The sequence below is a fragment of the Oncorhynchus mykiss genome, chromosome 10 (assembly GCF_057628025.1).
Source record: "Oncorhynchus mykiss isolate SJ-2025 chromosome 10, ASM5762802v1, whole genome shotgun sequence".
NCBI classification, from domain to species: domain Eukaryota; kingdom Metazoa; phylum Chordata; class Actinopteri; order Salmoniformes; family Salmonidae; genus Oncorhynchus; species Oncorhynchus mykiss.
The window spans coordinates 6,589,710-6,609,779 of record NC_143031.1 but is presented as its reverse complement, the minus strand read 5'-3'; the positions used below and the strand labels follow the sequence as shown (position 1 = coordinate 6,609,779).

At 40.3% G+C, this 20,070-nt stretch overlaps 2 protein-coding genes and 1 long non-coding RNA gene across 3 annotated transcripts; 1 reads left to right on the top strand and 2 right to left on the bottom strand.

Moving 5' to 3' along the window:
- The first annotated feature begins 102 nt into the window (after positions 1-102).
- sap30l (sap30-like) lies at positions 103-8,819 on the top strand. The gene is made up of 4 exons (XM_021617381.3): positions 103-1,064; positions 4,284-4,406; positions 4,695-4,793; positions 7,041-8,819. Exons 1-4 carry the CDS (start codon positions 879-881, stop codon positions 7,167-7,169), a joined length of 537 nt encoding a protein of 178 aa, XP_021473056.1. The 5' UTR covers positions 103-878; the 3' UTR covers positions 7,170-8,819.
- Positions 8,820-8,821: 2 nt separating this feature from the next.
- LOC149979925 (uncharacterized) lies at positions 8,822-9,264 on the bottom strand. Its single transcript, XR_016484093.1, has 2 exons — positions 9,137-9,264; positions 8,822-9,009 (listed from the first exon to the last, which is right to left on the bottom strand). It is a non-coding gene; the product is annotated as an uncharacterized LOC149979925 (long non-coding RNA).
- Positions 9,265-11,993: 2,729 nt separating this feature from the next.
- Positions 11,994-14,635, bottom strand: LOC110533287 (heart- and neural crest derivatives-expressed protein 1). Its single transcript, XM_021617378.3, has 2 exons — positions 13,620-14,635; positions 11,994-13,066 (listed from the first exon to the last, which is right to left on the bottom strand). The coding sequence occupies exons 1-2, from the start codon at positions 14,091-14,093 to the stop codon at positions 12,971-12,973; spliced, it is 570 nt and encodes a 189-aa protein (XP_021473053.1). The 5' UTR covers positions 14,094-14,635; the 3' UTR covers positions 11,994-12,970.
- Between the last annotated feature and the right edge of the window lie 5,435 nt (positions 14,636-20,070).

Here is a 20,070-nt window from a genome sequence, read left to right as displayed (position 1 = left end):
TTCTGCGTTGGAAATGTCCAAACGAATGCGTTATGAAATCATATTCGAAAGGAGGCTTGCGTCAACAATGTTATCAGACTTGTAGAGTACATGATTTATCAGTGGGTGCACACTAAAATCCCATATGTCTGTTTTTCAATATGAAGATTACTCATGAACACAGTGGAGGTGTCAGACTCGTCTTTTCATACTAAAACAAATACGCGTCCTGATCCAGGAAGTAACATGTCTGAATGATTGACATTGTTTTTTAACCAACCGAAGAGCGATCTAAACATGTTAATTCCGCCTCCATTAGAAAATAACCAATAGTGATCCAGGAAGAACTTCCGCTGCAGGAACAAGGCATGTTCATTGTACAAGGCTCTTCTGAAAGAATACCGCAACTATTATTAAGGTGAAGTCTGAAATATGTGATTACTTCAAAGTTGTTTAATCAGTTAAAAACGACTTTTGTGTTCCGATTTAGTTTATGTGTTAACCGATTGGAGCCGCATGTACGAATGACCGAAAAGTATAGGTTGCACGTTGTACAAAATCGACATCACCGTTTTTGTCGGCTCAGGAATTTGTTCGCTAGCACAGCTAGCTTTGATAGCAAGCCACCTTGTGGTCCTGTCTTGGCATTCTAGCCTGAATTGTGGTATGGATTATTTTTATTTTTTTAATCTATATACAGTTTATAGTTTGATCAGGAATCTCGTTTAAAGTTTCGTTTTAATTGTTTTTCCGCATTTTGTTTAATTTGAGAAAAACAGCTTTCTAGTTCACGCTTGTCTGTATAAAAAAAAAAAAGGGGGGGGTGGGATTTTGGGAGGAGAAAATAACGTTCTCAGTGGGTTTTTTACAACAAAAAAACATCCCCAAACCCAACAATCATGAACGGGTTCAGCACTGAAGAAGACAGTCACGACGGCCCCCCAGCGCCGCCGTTTTACGGTCAGACTTGTTGTTTGATTGAGGACGGTGAGCGCTGCGGACGATCAGCTGGAAACGCCTCCTTCAGCAAACGGATCCAAAAAAGCATATCGCAGAAAAAACTGAAACTGGACATCGACAAAAGCGTAAGTGTTATTATTGCTAACTAACGTTAGTTGTCTCAACCATTTGAGACTATGTAGTTCGTCCCCATAGACATCCCCTTCTACCAACTGGCTAAGCAAACCAAGCACTTGCTAATCGAGCAAGCTTGTCAAATTCAACCTCACTCTTTTATTCTAAGGTTTGTTCTGCGCCATAATTATGTATCACGGAAAATGGTGGACTTCTCTCTGACTGCTTATGGTTTCATTTGGAGTAGCAGCCAGTGGGACAGCAAACAAGAAAGGGTTTCTCCCCCACCTCCAATCCGAGCCTTGGCTGGCAGTTTCACCCTGCGTAGACAGTCTTTTCCACGCCTCCACTCCCTAAAATGGCTGTTACTAAGGAAGCTATAGGTTGTCCTGTGGGGGACACAAAAGTTACGAGGCAGTTCTATTTGGCTACAAGCAAGTGTGATGAAGAAGGAGAAGAAAATAAACTCCCTAGTGTATAGTTGTCTGTAAAATCCAGCTGTGAAATGTATACAATGTATCCGCCACAGGCAGATCGAACTCTTGTCTTTCAGCACTCAATGCTACCGCCCCAATTGAACTTGAAATGTAAAATTGCGGCTTTGCTATCTGGAAAACTACACTTTGCTGTGTTCTGGTCAGGGTGTGGATTCTTGCTCCCTCCCTAACTACTAACATAAGATGAAAGATCCCCAAGTGGTGATCCATGGCCATTTCTCTTAGATGATTTTATGCACAATGGTTGAGTATAGGAAAACCTGCCAATTTATTTTTTATTTAACTAGGCAAGTCAGTTAAGAACAATTTGTTATTTACAATGACGGCCTTGTTCAGGGGCAGAACAATATATTTTTACCTTGTCAGCTTGGAGATTTGATCTAGCAACCTTTCTGTTACTGGCCTAACACTCTAACCACTAGGCTACCTACCGCCCCCTACACTCTAACCACTAGGCTACCTACCGCCCCTACACTCTAACCACTAGGCTACCTACCGCCCCTACACTCTAACCACTAGGCTACCTACCGCCCCTACACTCTAACCACTAGGCTACCTACCGCCCCTACACTCTAACCACTAGGCTACCTACCGCCCCTACACTCTAACCACTAGGCTACCTACCGCCCCTACACTCTAACCACTAGTCTACCTACCGCCCCTACACTCTAACCACTAGGCTACCTACCGCCCCTACACTCTAACCACTAGACTACCTACCACCCCTACACTCTAACCACTAGTCTACCTACCGCCCCTACACTCTAACCACTAGGCTTACCGCCCCTACACTCTAACCACTAGGCTACATAAGGCCAGAATTTTGGCTTCCTCTTCCCAACACAATATTACCAGAGCTACCACACTTGGTTAGGCTAACTCAAATATAAATAATTATTCCCTTTGCTTTCCCAAATTATCTTTTGTCAAGAACACGAGCTAAATACAAAATTATGTGGAAACCTACGTTATGAGGAGTTAAACTGGCCTAGTTGAATAGCACATTGAGGCGGCAGGTAGCCTAGTGGTTAGAGTGTAGGGATGGCAGGTAGCCTAGTGGTTAGAGTGTAGGGATGGCAGGTAGCCTAGTGGTTAGAGTGTAGGGATGGCAGGTAGCCTAGTGGTTAGAGTGTAGGGATGGCAGGTAGCCTAGTGGTTAGAGTGTAGGGGCGGCAGGTAGCCTAGTGGTTAGAGTGTAGGGGCGGCAGGTAGCCTAGTGGTTAGAGTGTAGGGGCGGCAGGTAGCCTAGTGGTTAGAGTGTAGGGGCGGTAGGTAGCCTAGTGGTTAGAGTGTAGGGGCGGCAGGTAGCCTAGTGGTTAGAGTGTAGGGGGGGCAGGTAGCCTAGTGGTTAGAGTGTAGCGGCGGCAGGTAGCCTAGTGGTTAGAGTGTAGCGGCGGCAGGTAGCCTAGTGGTTAGAGTGTAGGGATGGCAGGTAGCCTAGTGGTTAGAGCCTTGGGCTAGAACAGCTCCCTGAAGCTGTATCTGTCGTTCTGCCCCTGAACAAAGCAGTTAACCCACTGTTCCCCGGTAGGCCGTCATTGTAAATAAGAATGTGTTCTTAACTGCCTACAACAGCCTAGTTAAATAAAGATTAAATAAATAAATGGAAATAGTGTCACATCTGTCACACCCAAAAGGAGAATTATCTGGTGAAATTTTGATTGTTTTTCCACTTGTGCGTCATCATAATTATACAGTACCAGTCAAAGTTTGGACACATGCATGTACTCATTCAAAGGGTTTTCTTTCTTTTTACTATTTTCTACATCAAAACTGTGAAATATCACATATGGAATCATGTAGTAACCAAAAAAGTGTTAAACAACAAATATATATATATATATATTTGAGATTCTTCAAAGTAGCCACCCTTTGCCTTGATGACAGCTTTGCATTCTCTCAACCAGCTTCATGAGGTAGTCACTTGGAATGCTTTTCCTACAGTCTTGAAGGAGTTCCCACATATGCTGAGCACTTGTTGGCTGCTTTTTCTTCACTCTGCTGTCCAACTCATCCCAAACCATCTCAATTGGGTTGAGGTCAGGTGATTGTGGAGGCCAGGTCATCCGATGCAGCACTCCATCTCTCTCCTTCTTGGTCAAATAGCCCTTACACAGCCTGGAGGTGTGTTTTGAGTCAGTGTCCTGTTGAAAAACAAATGATAGTCCCACTAAGCGCAAACTAGATGGGATTGCGTATCGCTGCATAATGCTGTGTTAGCCATGCTGGTTAAGTGTGGACTGTCGTTTCTCTTTGATTATTTGAGCTGCTCTTGCCATAATATGGACTTGGTCTTTTACCAAATAGGGCTATCTTCTGTATACCACCCCTACCTAGTCACAACACAACTGATTGGCTCAAACACATTAAGAAGGAAAGAAATTCCACAAATTAACTTTTAACAAGGCACACCTGTTAATTGAAGCTGGTTGAGAGAATGCCAAGAGTGTACAAAGCTGTCATCAAGGCAAAGGGTGGCTACTTTGAAGAATCTCAAATATAAAGTATATTTTGATTTGTTTAATACATTTTTTTGGTTACTACATGATTCCATATGTGTTATTTCATAGTTGTGATGTCTTCACTATTATTCTACAATGTGGAAAATAGTTTAAAAAAAAAATATATATATATATATATATATATATATATATATATATATAAATAAAAAGAAATACCCTGGAATGTGTGTCCAAACTTTTGACTGGTACTGTATATCTGTTTGTATTTTAGGTTCGACATCTCTACATATGCGACTTCCACAAAAACTTTATCCAGAGTGTCCGTAACAAGAGGAAGAGGAAGACGAGCGACGACGGAGGGGAGTCTCCGGACCACGACGTGGAAGTACCAGAGGTAACAGACCCCCATTGTCTTCCCTTTCATCGTCTTACTCTAAAAACACAACATCGCTTCCTCAATAGGAAACATCCTTGTTGAAGAAAAAAATACCAGCAAGTTGAATAGATATGAAAGACGACATAAGATGGCTATTGATGAAAATTCCTAACTGCGTGAATTCTCTTTTAAGCATTTTATGCGTGAAATGTAATTGATAGAGAACAGTAAAAGGTGCTTAAAGATATTAAATCCTTTATGGATAACACACCCGTCTTTCCTCACGGTCTGTTTCTGTGATGTTAGGTGGACCTGTTCCAGCTTCAGGTGAACACGCTGAGACGCTACAAGAGACACTACAAGCTGCAGACCAGACCTGGCTTAAACAAGGCCCAACTGGCTGAGGTAGGCCTACATTTAAAGTGGAGTTAAGTTCACTCTCTGATTCAGAAAGTCTTAGTCAGTGCATTCAAGTAAGGTAGGTAGCTAAAGACAACCACGTATCGCAGGCAAATAAAACTTTTCTCAAAATAAACGACCGTTAGAGAAATTAGTGCTTAGTAAGAAATACAAGTGCCTGTGTTACATCAAGGTCAACTAGTAAGCCTACAGCAGTACTGTGTATGTAAGATGTTATAGACCGGTAACAGTGTACCCACCAGTGGGGTATCTAACAACATTTTCCAGCTAAAGACAAGCATCAGGCACTTTTTTTTTTCTTAATTTTTTTGTTTGTTTTAACTTTAATGAATGTATTCATGTATTGTCTTATATGGTGTATTGATATTTTGCAATCTAGATGTCCTTTGTAATACTGGACTACTACCTAGCAAGTCTCCCAGCAGGCTAAAACAAACTGCAACTTGCCAAACCAGTTCAGTTTAACAGCTGCTCCGTGCTGGCCAAAGAGTTGCTGGCTGGTAGAATGGAACACCTAACTGGATAAGTGCCAGTTAAACCCACGGGTGTTGAAACTACTCGTGTCACTACCCGTTCCATGTCCAAATAAGCTTATTCCAACCTAATTTGGGCTTGGACTGCTTAGTGTTAATATATCCATAGGACATTACAGTGCGATGTTTATTGCCACAATGACAGTAGATGGACTTTAAAAATATTACGTCACAGATTTCAACATTTGCGTTCATTTTTTTTGCGTACAACAATGTAGCACTGTAATATATATATATATATAGTTCTTTGGATCTTTGGATGGGACACTAGCTCATATATATATATATGAGCTAGTGTCCCATCCAAAGAACTCGGTAAGCTGTCTCAGAAGGACTTAACTCTGTTAGAGCTAACTTCTGTCTTGGGGTTTCGCTAGGATAATTATTCTTAGTGATTTTCCTGTAAAGGGGTACCCTCACCCTCAGTAGGTGTGCCCAGCCCATCCAATGGAACCCGTGGCCCATAACATAAATATGATTATTATTTACCATGATGTATGTGGTGTGGGAGACCAATTACAAACTAATTGGACATAGACGGATTGTTAGGAGAATTTGTGAAATCGACATGTAATCTTGCAGCTGGCACGACTCCTGTCCTTACAAATACTCCTCTATGATGTTTCCAGCCCGACCCGGTGATGCAGGGGGGAGAGGGGAGGGGAGGGGGGGTCGTTGCGGGAGCTGGTTGAAATAAATGAAACTGCCCTGTAAGTTGAATGTTTCCCCAGGCTGTAGAGAGGCCCAGACCTCCATTAATGAGCCTGTCACGTCATTAATAAAGTGCACGCCAACAGGTCCAACCAATTACAGCTCTCCATGTGCCGCCCACATTGAGTGGAACTGTCAGCCTGAATGGAGCTGGGTGAAACTACACAGAGGATGTTTATTTCCCCTCGCGCTTGTTATTTTAAATTCAAAATGATCTCTGTGTGTTTTGGGTTTAGAAGGGGGATTGAATGTCTCCTAGAAACACATCTCTTTATACATGGGGATCTAATCCTTGACAGTATGGGAGGATTCAATGTTTTGTCACTGGGTGGTTAACCAGACTGGTGATCTCACTTGGTCTTCGTTGGTCTTGCCTCCTGCTTTTAAATATCATATTCTATATTCAATACCACTAATCTTTGCCAGATTTTTTAAACTTTATTTTTATTAAAGTGGGCGGAAATAAACTGGATGCTCAATCAATAGAGGGATTACACTGACCTCCTCTTTCTCTCTGATGTACTCTCTGAAATATAGAACCTTTCTCTCTGATGTACTCTCTGAAATATAGAACCTTTCTCTCTGATGTACTCTCTGAAATATAGAACCTCTCTCTGATGTACTCTCTGAAATATAGAACCTTTCTCTCTGATGTACTCTCTGAAATATAGAACCTTTTTCTCTGATGTACTCTCTGAAATATAGAAGCTTTTTCTCCTCTGTGATAAATTAATCATTTAAATCTAGAACGTTGTTCTCCTCTATAATAACTTTGTGATTTTTAAATCTAGAACATTGTTCTTCTCAATGATAACTTTAGTGATTTTTAAATCTAGAACATTGTTCTCCTCAATGATAACTTTAGTGATTTTTAAATCTAGAACATTGTTCTCCTCAATGATAACTTGAGTGATTTTTAAATCTAAAACGTTGTTCTCCTCTCTGTGACGACTAAATGATTTTGTCCTCCAATGTTGTTTGTTTTCAGACTGTCAGTCGTCACTTCCGGAATATCCCGGTGAACGAGAAGGAGACTCTGACCTATTTTATTTATATGGTGAAGAGCACCAAAAGCCGACTGGACCAGAAGTCGGACGGTAGCAAACAGCTGGAGTGAAAGCCACCGATTTAACTTCCCATACCAAGACTTGGACATGGACACGTGTGTTTGATAACAAGGTGTTTTTCCGAACAGGCAGCCAAAACTGATCTTAAGACAGTTGTTGAGACTCCGCAGGGTAATGTAATGCTGTAATGTGAATATGCTGATATGTACAAAATGCACAGATTATGAAGAAATCAGCAAAAAGGTAGAATGCAATGTATGATAACTGCCTTAAAGATGTTTGTTTTGGGGGCTGTTTTTTTTGTTTTGTTTTTGCGTTGACTGTTAACAACTTTTGAAGAAAAATGGTTTGTGCCAAACCAGAGTGTGCAAACTTAAGATATCTATAAACTGGACAGGGTGCATTTTGTGAATGAAAAGATCATTTAAAAAGGTGTTAATAAGCATTGTACATTTTCCTGTTGCCCAGCTAGTACTCATTCTGTTATCTGGCAGTGTGACATGCATGTGAAGACTGAGGAAGTTGAATGATGTAGCATTTTGGCAGACCCTTTTCAATTTTTTATTTTTTTTAGTTTCTCTCACTCGGACTTTTCCCTCTCGTCTATCTTCTACACTGAAACACACACAGACAGACTGAAGTGGTGTTTCAGTTAAAAACAAGTTATTTTCAAATATTGGTGTCGATTTTTTTAATTTTTTTTACATTTTTTGTTTGTTTTTTCTTTACCCACTACCTTTTTTTTGTGATAAATATAAGAACAGTACTTTAGTTCATCCTTTTATTGTAAGATTTCTATGTGAAGTTGTGTTTCTGGTAGGAGTAACTATTTCAACAGTTGTTTTAGATTTTTGTCATTTTATCATGCTTTCAGCATTTTGAGACTAATTTTAAGCAATTAATTGAAGCTGTGTTCATTAGAGTGGGAAACGCCTTATTACCACAATATATTATTTCCGAAGCAAACGTTGTTGCTCTACTAACACCGGCACAATATAGAAAGTCTCAACTTTGGAGAGCAGTGAACTGTGTTTGAACCGCCTAAATTGCTTTCACAGTGCACAATGAGCGCTGTCTGTACTTTTGCTTTAGTGTTTACAATATCTTAGTTCTATTCTATTGGAATGTATTTCCGAGGAATCATGTCACCCTGGACTTGTCAAGTCCATTTCCTTTCCTGGCACAGTGTTGAAATAATGTGTTCTCTAGTGGTACCACAGTACCAACTATAGTCACTAGAGGAAGATGGGAGTTGTTTTTATTCCTCTGTGTCGCTAATTAATGAGTTTCTACACTTCAACATCACTGTATGTTCACTGGTTTGTTTGAGTCAGTGGTCTCCCCACATATGATGGTATGTCTTTTTAGTATTGATTTGTTTCCAATTTTCCCTGTCCTTATTTATAAGTCCCAAGAAATAAGTCGTGTCTGCTGCGTTCCATGTTACACCATCAGTTAGCCGTGTCCGGTGTGTCATTGCTGAAGAATCGATGGCTTTTTTTATTTTCTTTATTTTTGACTTTTTTTGTCGCTTGTAGCCTTGTTAGCACCATATAGATTTCCCCTCTTGAACATATTGGCTGTGCTGCGTTAATACTGTAATGGCTGTGCTGCGTTAACCTAACTGTTGTAATAGATAATACGTGTATTTAAATATGGCTGCGTATTGCTTTTAATAAACGTATTGTACATAGATAATGGCTTGTCTTTTTTTTTTTTTTTTTTGCTCTGGGCTAGTCACTATTTTTTGTGATTTAGTAGCTGGATAGAATTAGTAAGGGACAAACTGCTCTCCTTCCATGCTTTTTCAACCACAAGACAGCGGAGTTGTCATGCAGCCCTATCACTAGTGTTGCAGATTTACAGTGCACCTCTACCGCATGCATTAGCCTCTATCACATGCAAGCCTCTATCGCATGCATTAGCCTCTATCACATGCATTAGCCTCTATCACATGCAAGCCTCTATCGCATGCATTAGCCTCTATCACATGCAAGCCTCTATCGCATGCATTAGCCTCTATCACATGCATTAGCCTCTAACGCATGCATTTTCCTCCACCTTCTCTCTGTAGTTACTCGATCTACCGGTAGGTGTCAGTAGCATTCTGTTGGGCTCCGGTGGTTGAACGGCAGAAACAACGCTAGACCTACTCCTACATGAAGGTAGCAGGGCTGAAACCTGACGTGTTTCCTACATGTGACAACATTTCGTAGGCTATGCAATAAGAGAATGACACGTGTGCCCCCCCCCCCCCCCTCCCAAATAAAAATGTCCTGTACATGATTCGTTGATGAGCAATGAACTTTGCCGGTTGAGACCATCCATGTGTACAGATGCAATTATTTGCTGGAGGAATCAGTTTCTTGCCTGTAGACCTATAGGTTAGACGGGACATATATAGCCTGTATAACCTATGGCTAGTGCTATCCGGGGTTCCCTGGGACGTCCCTACCGTAAACCTTAACCCCTAGCCATTAAAAAGGTTATGGCTTGGGTTTAAGGTTTACGGTAGGGACGTGCCAGAACCTATAACCGTAGGAACGTCCCAAGGATCCCGAATAGCTATTTTGTCTTTTTTTTCTCACAAAAAAAAGTAAGAACAGTGCTTTTAATTCATCCTTGATTGTAAGATTTTTATGTAAAGTTGTGTCTGGTGGGAACTAAGTATTTCAACAGTTTAGATTTTTGGTCATTTTCATGTTTTCAGCTTTTAAGGCTCATTTTAAGCAATTAATTGAAGTTGTGTTTGTTAGGGTGGAAAATGCATAATTGTTACTATATATATATCATTTCAAAAGTAAACGTAGTTGCTGTACTAACACAGGCACAATGTAGAAAGTCTCAACTTGAGAGCAATGAACCATATTCGAACTACCTAAATTGAGTTTTTTTTTGTCGCTTGCCTACACAATATCCCATAAATAAAAAGCTGAATTGTCTTGAGTCAATAAGTATTCAACCCCTTTGCTATGTCAAGCCTATATAAGCCCAGGAGTAAAGATTTGCTTAAGCATAACAATACATAATAAGTTGCATGCGCTCACTCTGTGCGCAATAGCAGTGTTCAATATGATTTGTCAATGACTACCTCATCTCTGTACCCCACACATACCATTTTCTGTAAGACCTCTCAGTCGAGCAGTGAATTCCAACCACATAGACCAGCATGGATTTCCAATGCCTCGCAAAGAAGGGCACCTATTGGTAGATTGGTAAAAATACAAATAAATCAGACACTGAATATCCCCGAGGATGGATCAACGACATTGTAGTTACTCCACAATATTAACCTAATTGATAGAGTGAAAAGAAATCCTGTACAGAATGAAAAATATTCCAAAACGTTCATCCTGTTTGCAACAAGGCACTAAAGTAATACTGCAAAAAATGTGGCAAAGCAATTAAGTTTTTGTCCTGAAGTTAAAGTGGTATGTTTGGGGCAAATCCAATACAACACATTACTGAGTACCACTCTCCATATTTTCAAGCATAGTTTGGTGGCTGCAGCAGTGGTGGCTGCATCATGTTATGTGTATACTTGTAATCGTTAATGACTGGGGAGTTTTTCAGGATACAAAATATTAACCTAATGGAGCTAAGCACAGGCAAAATTCTAAAGGGAAACCTGGTTCAGTCTGCTTTCTAACAGACACTGGGAGATTAATTCACCTTTCGGCAGGACAATAACCTAAAACACAAGGCCAAATCTACACTGGCGTTGCTTACCAAGGAGACATTGTGGCCGAGTTAAATCTATGACAAGACCTGAAAATGGTTGTCTAGCAATGATCAACAACCAATTTGACAGACAGAGCTTGAAGAATTTAGGAAAGAATAATGGGCAAATGTTGTACAATCCAGGTGTGGAAAGATCTTAGATATTTACCCAGAAAGACTCCGCTGTAATCGCTGCCCAAGGTGCTACTACTTTCACTTTACCATGATGGGATATTGTGTGTAGATGGATGAGAATGTTTTATTTAAATTTTGAATTCAGGCTGTAACACAACAAAATGTGGAATAAGTCGAGGCGTATGAATACTTTCTGAAAACACTGTATATGCATAGGCAAATATAGACGTCCAAACCAATAGTATGCTGGCCTAATATTAAGCACTAGTTGCTGATGGGTCTATAAGCACATCTTTGTTCAAGCATATATGTTTTTTTGCATAATTGAAATAATAGTCTAATCTTATCTCTTAATTTGATTATTCTATACTAAAATAGGCCAGGGTTTCACAAACTCGGTCATGCTTCGAATCAGCTGCTAGGGCAACAACCAAAACGTGGCCCCGGGATCTAATTTAGGGAAACCCTGGTATAGGCTATGCTTTGAAATTGATTGATTGATGGGACGAGTTTATCTTGTGGGCTGATAAGTCAATCGAAAGACGGTTTTATTGGTTCCGGGCGAAACAGCGTGCGTCTGTCCCATGACAAAATGGAACGTAATCACCGTAAATTGAACTTAACCAAATATTCGTTTTTCGTCTACATTTTTAACTGAATTACTATAGACCTATATTGATCTATAATTAATTTCTGAATATGGTAAATATCGTATAGAGCCAATCAAATGTTTTAGCTCATACCCAAGAAAATTGCTTATAACTGCCATCACGACTGGCATATGACTTCCCTCGCCTATATCAATTATGACTAGAGATATATACCACTGATTATTTATTGTACTTCGGACCAAGCACCCTGAAGCATGTGTTTTCACATTTTAAACCACTGCACCTCAAACCCTCATGTTATCTAGCACATTACCATAAAACAAAAGATTGAAGAAACAAAATAAGAAAATGTATCCTCGAGGGCCCAGCTGTATGGGGACCTGGGATAGTGGGAGAGAGGGAATGAACTTCTTATGATCTTCCACAACCTTTTTATTTTGTTTATTTTTTTTGCACACATGCTATGATTAAATCGTTCCATTTGTAACCTAAAATGTTTTACCAAACTGTACCATTACCCGGATGTGTCTCGTGATTGGTAACAATACATAATAAAAATGTACTCTTTAGAAAATGGATCCTCCAATAAAGGAAAGTAATAAATAGTAACCTAGGGATATGCACATCAAGACCTATCTATACCTAATCGTTATCGTTTTGAAGCACTGAATGATTTCATTGCCGTTTTACAACGATTTTGTGATTAATTATGTAAGTCATTTATTAAGTCATCTATTTTAATATAATTTTACATCCAATTCACACAAAGACAACAATTTCGTCAGATTCAAATATACAGTCTAATAATGAACCACCTGTGTGTCCTTTGGAATTACGTTCCGTTTTTTTTTTTTTTTTAACAGATATTTGTCCTGCACTTCTAAATGTTGTCTATTTCAAAGGGACAGTTACATTAATTTGAGGTAGATTCCCAAAACATATTAACAAGACAACACGACAAAGTCGACACTATTATAACAAGACAATGCATAGCATAAAAAAAAAAAACAGTGCTGAACATTGATTGCCGCGTTAAAGAATAAAAAAAACACCACACATATACCACCGTGTCAGTCTCTCCGTTCACTATTGTGGCCTATCCACAACCATACATATTTATTCTAAGCTATATAGCCTAACTTTCATTTATATTCTATCAAAGAATACAAATGACAAACAAAAGGTGTCCAGGCAGTTTTTTTTTTTTTTGAATCATTTGCATAATATTGCATTTCACCAAGTCTACCGTGTTTGAATTTGAACATTGCACGTAGAAGGCCTATAGATGTGTATATAAGTGGTTGTATTCCTGGCAGCGAAGTGCTTGAATACGGAGTCTGCGTGGGTTTCCTGCTGCTAGGCTCTGCTCAGTGACGTCAGAACAGTCACTGGTTCAATTCCAAAGCCCAGACTTGCTGAGGCCAACCCGTCCGCCCTTTGAACTTTTTCTCGTTTCCTAATGACTCTTGCAGGTCCTCGTTCTGTGAAAGAAAATACAAAAGGGGATCAGAATATTGATATAGCATAGCATTAGGCAGTTGTATTGCTGACTGACTTTTAACTAAATGTATATGATGGCCATGGTCTGAATGAAATAAACACCTATTAGCCGACATGGTACCATGTAACAACCAGGCTAGCAGGATCACAATGCTCTACTGTGAATCTTTAAAGGCCTTCTCAGGCTTGTTCAATTGAGCAAAAAAAATTATGTAACTCTGATGTGCGATTCTAAAATAAGTTTCATTGTTCTAAACTGTGAAATATTTTCGCTTTAAATTGTCAACAAATGTGGTTAAGCAAATTATTTTAACATTAATTGAATAGACCTATACATTAATTACAATATTATGGCCTCAACTTTGTTTCAACAGTTAAAACCACTATCACGACGGTGCATATTCCCTACTTACGCATTAAATACACTCAATAACGATGAAAATAATGTAGGTTGATGGTAGAACGTAAATTCCAACAAATACTTTTTAGGCCTACAAAGTTAGAATAATATACCATTTATAACACATAGCCTACCGTTTCCCGTTTCCGTTTCAAATCTCTGTTATCATATTTCTTGATTTCGGCATTGAATCCCTCGGTCTCTCCAGTGTCTTTAGCCAGCACGTCCATTAGGTAGGCAATATAACTTGTTGCTAGTCGTAATGTTTTAATTTTGGACAGTTTCGTGTCTGCCGGTACGTTTGGTATACATTCTCTCAGTTCGGCGAACGCAGTGTTGATGCTCTCCGTCCTCCTCCGCTCCTTCTTCGGCCCGGAGGCTCTCCTCTTCCCAGTGCGCGCTGAGGGAGCGTCCAGCTGGCTGTCGTGAGCCGGACCCTGAGCCCCAAACTCCGTGGAGTACGGAGACTGGATCTGGAAATCAGGAGGGACTTCGCCGTGGTTCACCACCCAGCTTTGGAAGTACGGGTTATCTTGATGACACCTCTGCACGAATGGAAAGGTCTCGTGCATCAGATGATGATGCTGGTAGCTCCCAATAAGGTTCATTTTGTAAAATAGATCAAAAACAAAATCTCCTCAGGTCCCAGCAGGTCTTTTGGAGTCTTGAGGTTGGTAACACTCGTCACTGACCAATGCTCTAGTGATCAGGGGAAAGTGACATTAGCGAATGATGCTCCAAATCGACATAGGAAGACCTTCACTATAACAAATACAAACACATAAGACAAGCAACAAACGTTTATAAACGTTTCTCCTAAAAAAAAAAAAGTGTCAAATTTGTTGAAAACCCGTCGTTGTCATTCTGATAGGCTAGAACAAGTACGTGTAAAGTGAAGTAGTATAATCCAGGCAGGTTTTGACAATCTGTAGAGCACTCCTTTTTCGTGGGATTGCTCTCATTTACGCAAGAAATTTGACCCTGCTGAAGGCGCGGGGGCCTCAGGTTTATATGGTTTCGAAAACAACAGAACGACCAGTCAGCCAATGAGGTGAGATGGCCACAGGTTGGGGTGGAGAGTGTTGGAGAGCAGAGCAGTCAGTGAGGTTTAACAATAACATGCGCCATGGTGCCACAACCAAAACCGGTATGAGAACGTATGCAAACCAATACATAATTTGCACGGCCTGTTCCCCTTTCAACCCGAAGAAGAGTATAGTTTTCATGTTTAGTTCGATTAGTTATAGTTGAAAAGGCTCCTGCGGATCCCATATTGAGCTCTCTGCAGCCTTTACGCACGGGTTTTCCCCCATACTCAGAATGTATCATTTGTCTATATTGCTTCAGTTAGTCAAATATTGTGTTTTTGTTTAGCATAGATTCCATTGGTACTATATTGCATGCATTTGTGGAAGAAAAAAATAAATTCCTTGTATGCATGTTGTAGCTTATTTCTTCGTGAGCACATAGGCTATGTAATATAGGCTATACATGTAATACAATTCGATGTGAAATACTTTGAGAAAGGGAAATGGTTCATTAAATATAACGTAGGCTAGAGATAGGAATGAAAAATTAACGTGTAGGTAATACGCCTACATCTAGAAGAAGAAAAACAATTGAAAGGTGTATTTTAACATTGTTATTTTGCTAAATGTATAATACGGTCTACTCGGTTAGTGCGCAAACTGTGCTTTCTCATTTGTGAGATGTGTGACTGAGCAGTGGCAACCCTATAAGAACATGTGGAAACAAACGTTTTATCAATTAACCTTTAAAATGCGGTTAAATTATTGTTTTCTCTGATTTCACCCCCTTGCATTGAAATCGTCCATGCTTTTAACAACTGTTGCTTTTAATAATCATACCAACAACCGTAGAATCAACCTTTGTTATAGTTTTATAAATGCCTAATCAAATAAAACCATATAAACTGAATTTATAAAGATCATTTAAATCACGACCTCACTTGATGAGCTTACCCGAATAGAGAGGGGGTAGAACAAAAAGTGTGGCCTAATATTTGTGTGTCCTCTGAATAATGAAATGGTTAACATCGTTTGGTAAATCTAGCAAGTTACATTCAACAGCGTGGATCATTTGGAATATGTGTCCTGTATGGGAATAAAATATAAACTTGTCGAAGCTGCCTATTTCGTCAAATAAGTCTACTTGTTTACACAATAGCATACATTCATTAGAGGCTATTATTACAATGTCTATACAGTTAATGTGATCAACATGGAAAATATGCAGTATTTATTAGCCTTAATTGTAGAGGCTTCTGATATTAGATTTTTAATTCACTGTTCATGTCATTAAATGTATATCAAGTAAGAATATGCAGTAACGTCATATAGTCTAAGTATGGTATGGCTACAAAAACATTCATGTTAATATATATATTTTAAAATGTAATAAAAATATTCGTTTTCTCATTGGCTAAATGTTTACAATTCAAACGCAATGGACGCACAATTTGAATTAATGTTTATGGTCTTGGGGTTGAAATGAATGATGGTTCTGTGTGTGTGTGAATATTATTATTTTTAAAATGTTTTGTGTAACACGTGTGGACAAATACACAGGCCTAAATAACAGATCTTTAACATCACGTGCTTTAGTGATGCTATAACATGAGAGCCAGTCGAGAGGGAGGCGGTTGAAAGGAACGCGCGCTGGTTATCTCTCTTCTGGCTCAGGAATATTCATTCTCCATAGCTCAGTCAAGTAGAATTCCGCATTGCTGCCTGCAGCCCCATACTAACATACCATCTAATCTCTATCGGCCTAAAACATTATCCCATTACACTGTATGACCTTGACGCTATTTAGAAACCATTTACTTCAATGTCTTATCTAAATATAGTAATAAATCAGAGGTGTCACGTTCCTGTTTATCACACATATTCCATAAAAGCACTCCTTGGAAGGCCACTGTTTATATTAGGGCAGTTGGTTACATATTTTAACGTCACCTATGTTAATGCCGACGGTCGCGAGAAATAATCAATCACAACAATATGGCCATTATGAATGGCCATGCAGTCATGATCGGCTAGCTGCCTTGTCAGCGTCAGTAAGATGTAGGATCATATCAAAATGACTGTTGTGCAGTTGTTAAATTGCAACAATAATCATTATGTCCGTGTCATTTTCTTTTTTTGGGGGGGGCAACACTTGTTTTCGAGTACACCAGAATTGTCGTGCTTGACATTTTAAATATTATTGGATGTAGTCTACATTGTTCTATTAATATTAGACTATATTGGATTCAACGGGTTGCATCTTGCCAGCATTTTAAATCGTTGCCTCTGCCTTTTCTTTAGCTTCTTAAATATATTTTTGGGGGAATATGTATTTTTTTCCTGCTGTTGTTTGATTTCTATTACGTGGCTACTGTTTATCACTTCTGATGGTATAGACAATTAAATCCATGTCATGTTCTACCCGTCGGTCTAAGGCACTCAGTGCAAGAGGCGTCACTATAGTACCTGGTTCGAATCCAGGCTGCATCACATCTGGCCTGTGCTTGGGAGTCCCATATGGCGGCGCACAATTGGCCCAGCGTCGTCTGGGTTTGGCTGGAGTAGGCCATCATTGTAAATAATAATTTGTTCTTAACTGACTTGCCTAGTTAAAAAAAAATATATGATTTGCAAAAGGTTATCATTTATATCCATTTTCTTTCTGGCATTAAATTACTGGGCACACACTGGTTGAATCAACGTTGTTTCCAAGTCATTACAATGAAATTATGTTGAACCAATGTGGAATAGAAGTTGATTTGATATCTGTGCCCAGTGGGAAGGTTCAATCTCCGCATATCTCAAGAAGAATGAATGCCTTACAATCATTCCATGTAATATACCCTCCGTTTGTATGGTATAGTTCTCCTGTTCGTATGAAACAACCAATGCGGACACAGCCTCTTGAAAAGAAAACCTGACACTGTTGATTAAGAGTCCACTACGCAGATATGAAATACAATACTGGTCATATTTGTTCTGTAGCTCGCTGTAACCAACACTTTTTAACATGAAAAAAGGCAATCAGCTTCCTCAGAGGCTTGGATAGGCTTGGGCATCTTGTAGCACCAACAGGAGCACTGAAAGACCCTGGGCCCTGGCACCAACAGTGACCTCTTAACCTTATGCCTTTACCCCTCCACTCCCATCTCCCTCTCTTTCTCTCTCTTTTGCTCTCTCGCTCTCTGTCTCTCGTTCTCTCTGCCCTTTCTCCCCCCCCCCTCTCTCTCTCTCTCTCTCTCTCTCTCTCTCTCTCTCTCTCTCTCTCTCTCTTTCTCTCTCTCTCTCTCTCTCTCTCCTCTCTCTCTCTCTCTATCTCTCTCTCTCTCTCTCTCCCCCTCTCTCTCTCTCTCTCTCTTTCTCTCTCTCTTCCTCTCTCTCTCTCCTTCTCTCTCTCTTTCTCTGTCGTTTCTAGCTGTGCCTGTGGAAACATCCAAAATAGGTCATAGGAGCCATCTTGACCGTGTTATGAATTCTCCTCAGAATTATTTGTGTCATCATGTAGATTTTTCAATGGTGCCGTTTCCCCCCTCTTCAAAATGCTTACTCTGGACTTCAGATTTTAAACAAATATCCCCAGAATGATTCAAAGCTAATGTGCCCAGACATGGCATAATAACTAACTCTAGGAAACTATTCTACACAGTATGTTCCCTCGCTTCTTCTCTTTACTTTCAGGGCTGTGTTTACCGTATTCTCTTATATCCATCTCTCACACGAAACGTCTAAATGCAAATTGATTAAACGTTATTATGCACACAAACAGACAGTCTCTCTCCATGGCTGCTTGTTTGGGGGGGGGGGGGGGGGGGGGATATGCTCTTTGGCTTCATGTGGCTCCCTGGCTGTCTCCCTGTCCCATTCAATCTCAAGCAGCATCTCTCTCATGCATCACCCTCATGACTGTCGGTCGCTGTTGTGTTTTTCCCCCCATCCTCCACTAATAAAGATAAGACACCCCGGCTGGAATGTGGTGAGGGTGGCTCGGCGAGGTACATTTGGGGCAGATTCTTGTGATTGTTTACAGCAGTGATGAGCCTGGGAGACCCTAGTGCCCTCCGAGCTGATTTATGCTGTGTGTACAGCCAGGGAGAGAGAGAGACCAGTGGTCTGGACAGAAGCCTACCCAGCCCGACAGAATACCACCTCAGCCCCCATCTCTGGGCAGACACGAGACCCCCCCCCCCCCCCTCCCCCCGCACGTTTTACAGTCCCGGCTCCTGAGACCACCAACCGGACTGGCACTAACGATTTCACAGCAGTCATTTTTAAAAGTACACAGCTGTTCTATGTATAAAAAAATAAAACATAAAAAATAAAAATTAAAAATTAAAATAAAATAAACTGCTGCATTATTATTTTAGTATTTTGGGAGAACAGCATTGACACACAAAAAACATCATCTTATAGATGTGACCCTGGGAAGTTTGTTTTTTTTTAAAAAAAGGCTTTGTTGATACTAGAAATAATGTGTCTTAGTACAAAAAAGAATATGTTTTTATGTACCCATTCTATAATACTATGTGTCGGTGTATGCTATAATGCTGCTGTTGTCATTGTGTTCGTAGGACTAATTGCCTTTAATGGTAGAAACAGGGAGCCACTCTGTTCATTCATGCTTCAAGTCTCTCCCGCTCATTAAAACCAATGAATGAGCTACAGATGTCAGATTGTGGTTAGCTTACCTGGAGGGAGCATTGTAAGAGGTTGGTTGAGGTTTATAACGAAGTTACACATCACACAGACTGAGAGGGAAACCAAGAGACAGAGGGGAGGACTGAGAGCCATGTGGTAAAATCTGAAAGAGCGTAGTGAACCTGTTACTGTAAGCATCTGGAAAACCTGTTTGCTTGAACTGTAAGAGGATACAAATATGGTGTAGCATATAACTCTTAAGGCCATGGAGGGGAAAATTCCCCTTAACGCTATCATAAGTGTCTTGCATTACAATAGCCTCGTTCTGCTCTCTGGCATGCCACCCTCTCTTGACAACTCCTTATGGAATTGTCACGCCGAACATGATGATGATGTGAGCCAATGAGTGACAAGGAGTAGGCAAAAGCACAAACAGATCTGGGAACAGGCTATAGAAGGAGACAACAGATCTGGGACCAGGCTATAGAAGGAGACAACAGATCTGGGACCAGGCTATAGAAGGAGACAACAGATCTGGGTCCAGGCTATAGAAGGAGACAACAGATCTGGGACCAGGCTATAGAAGGAGACAACAGATCTGGGACCAGGCTATAGAAGGAGACAACAGATCTGGGTCCAGGCTATAGAAGGAGACAACAGATCTGGGACCAGGCTAGCATTACAAGGCATGTCAATTTGCTGGTCCGAATCAGTTGAGTTGCCAGGAAAGGGGGTCTGACGTAATAATATGCCCACGCCATGCAGTGTCCTGCCCTGTTCACCTCCCTGAAGCATCTAGATATATCTGAATAGACCCTAAAACAGACACAGGAAGTCTATCTGCATCAGGCTGCATGATAATGTCAGAACTGCCGCCGGAATGCAGTGACAAGCTCTCAGACCAACGCTTGATTGGATCCTT

Bases quoted from the DNA above. Each gene is read 5' to 3' on its own strand.
- sap30l (XM_021617381.3), top strand. From the start codon at position 879: ATGAACGGGTTCAGCACTGAAGAAGACAGTCACGACGGCCCCCCAGCG. The intron at 4,407-4,694 runs GTAACAGACCCC...CTGTGATGTTAG, and splicing joins ACGACGTGGAAGTACCAGAG to GTGGACCTGTTCCAGCTTCA. The intron at 4,794-7,040 runs GTAGGCCTACAT...GTTTGTTTTCAG, and splicing joins ACAAGGCCCAACTGGCTGAG to ACTGTCAGTCGTCACTTCCG.
- LOC110533287 (XM_021617378.3), bottom strand. From the start codon at position 14,093: ATGAACCTTATTGGGAGCTACCAGCATCATCATCTGATGCACGAGACC. The intron at 13,067-13,619 runs GTAGGCTATGTG...TTTCTTTCACAG, and splicing joins TGAAACGGAAACGGGAAACG to AACGAGGACCTGCAAGAGTC.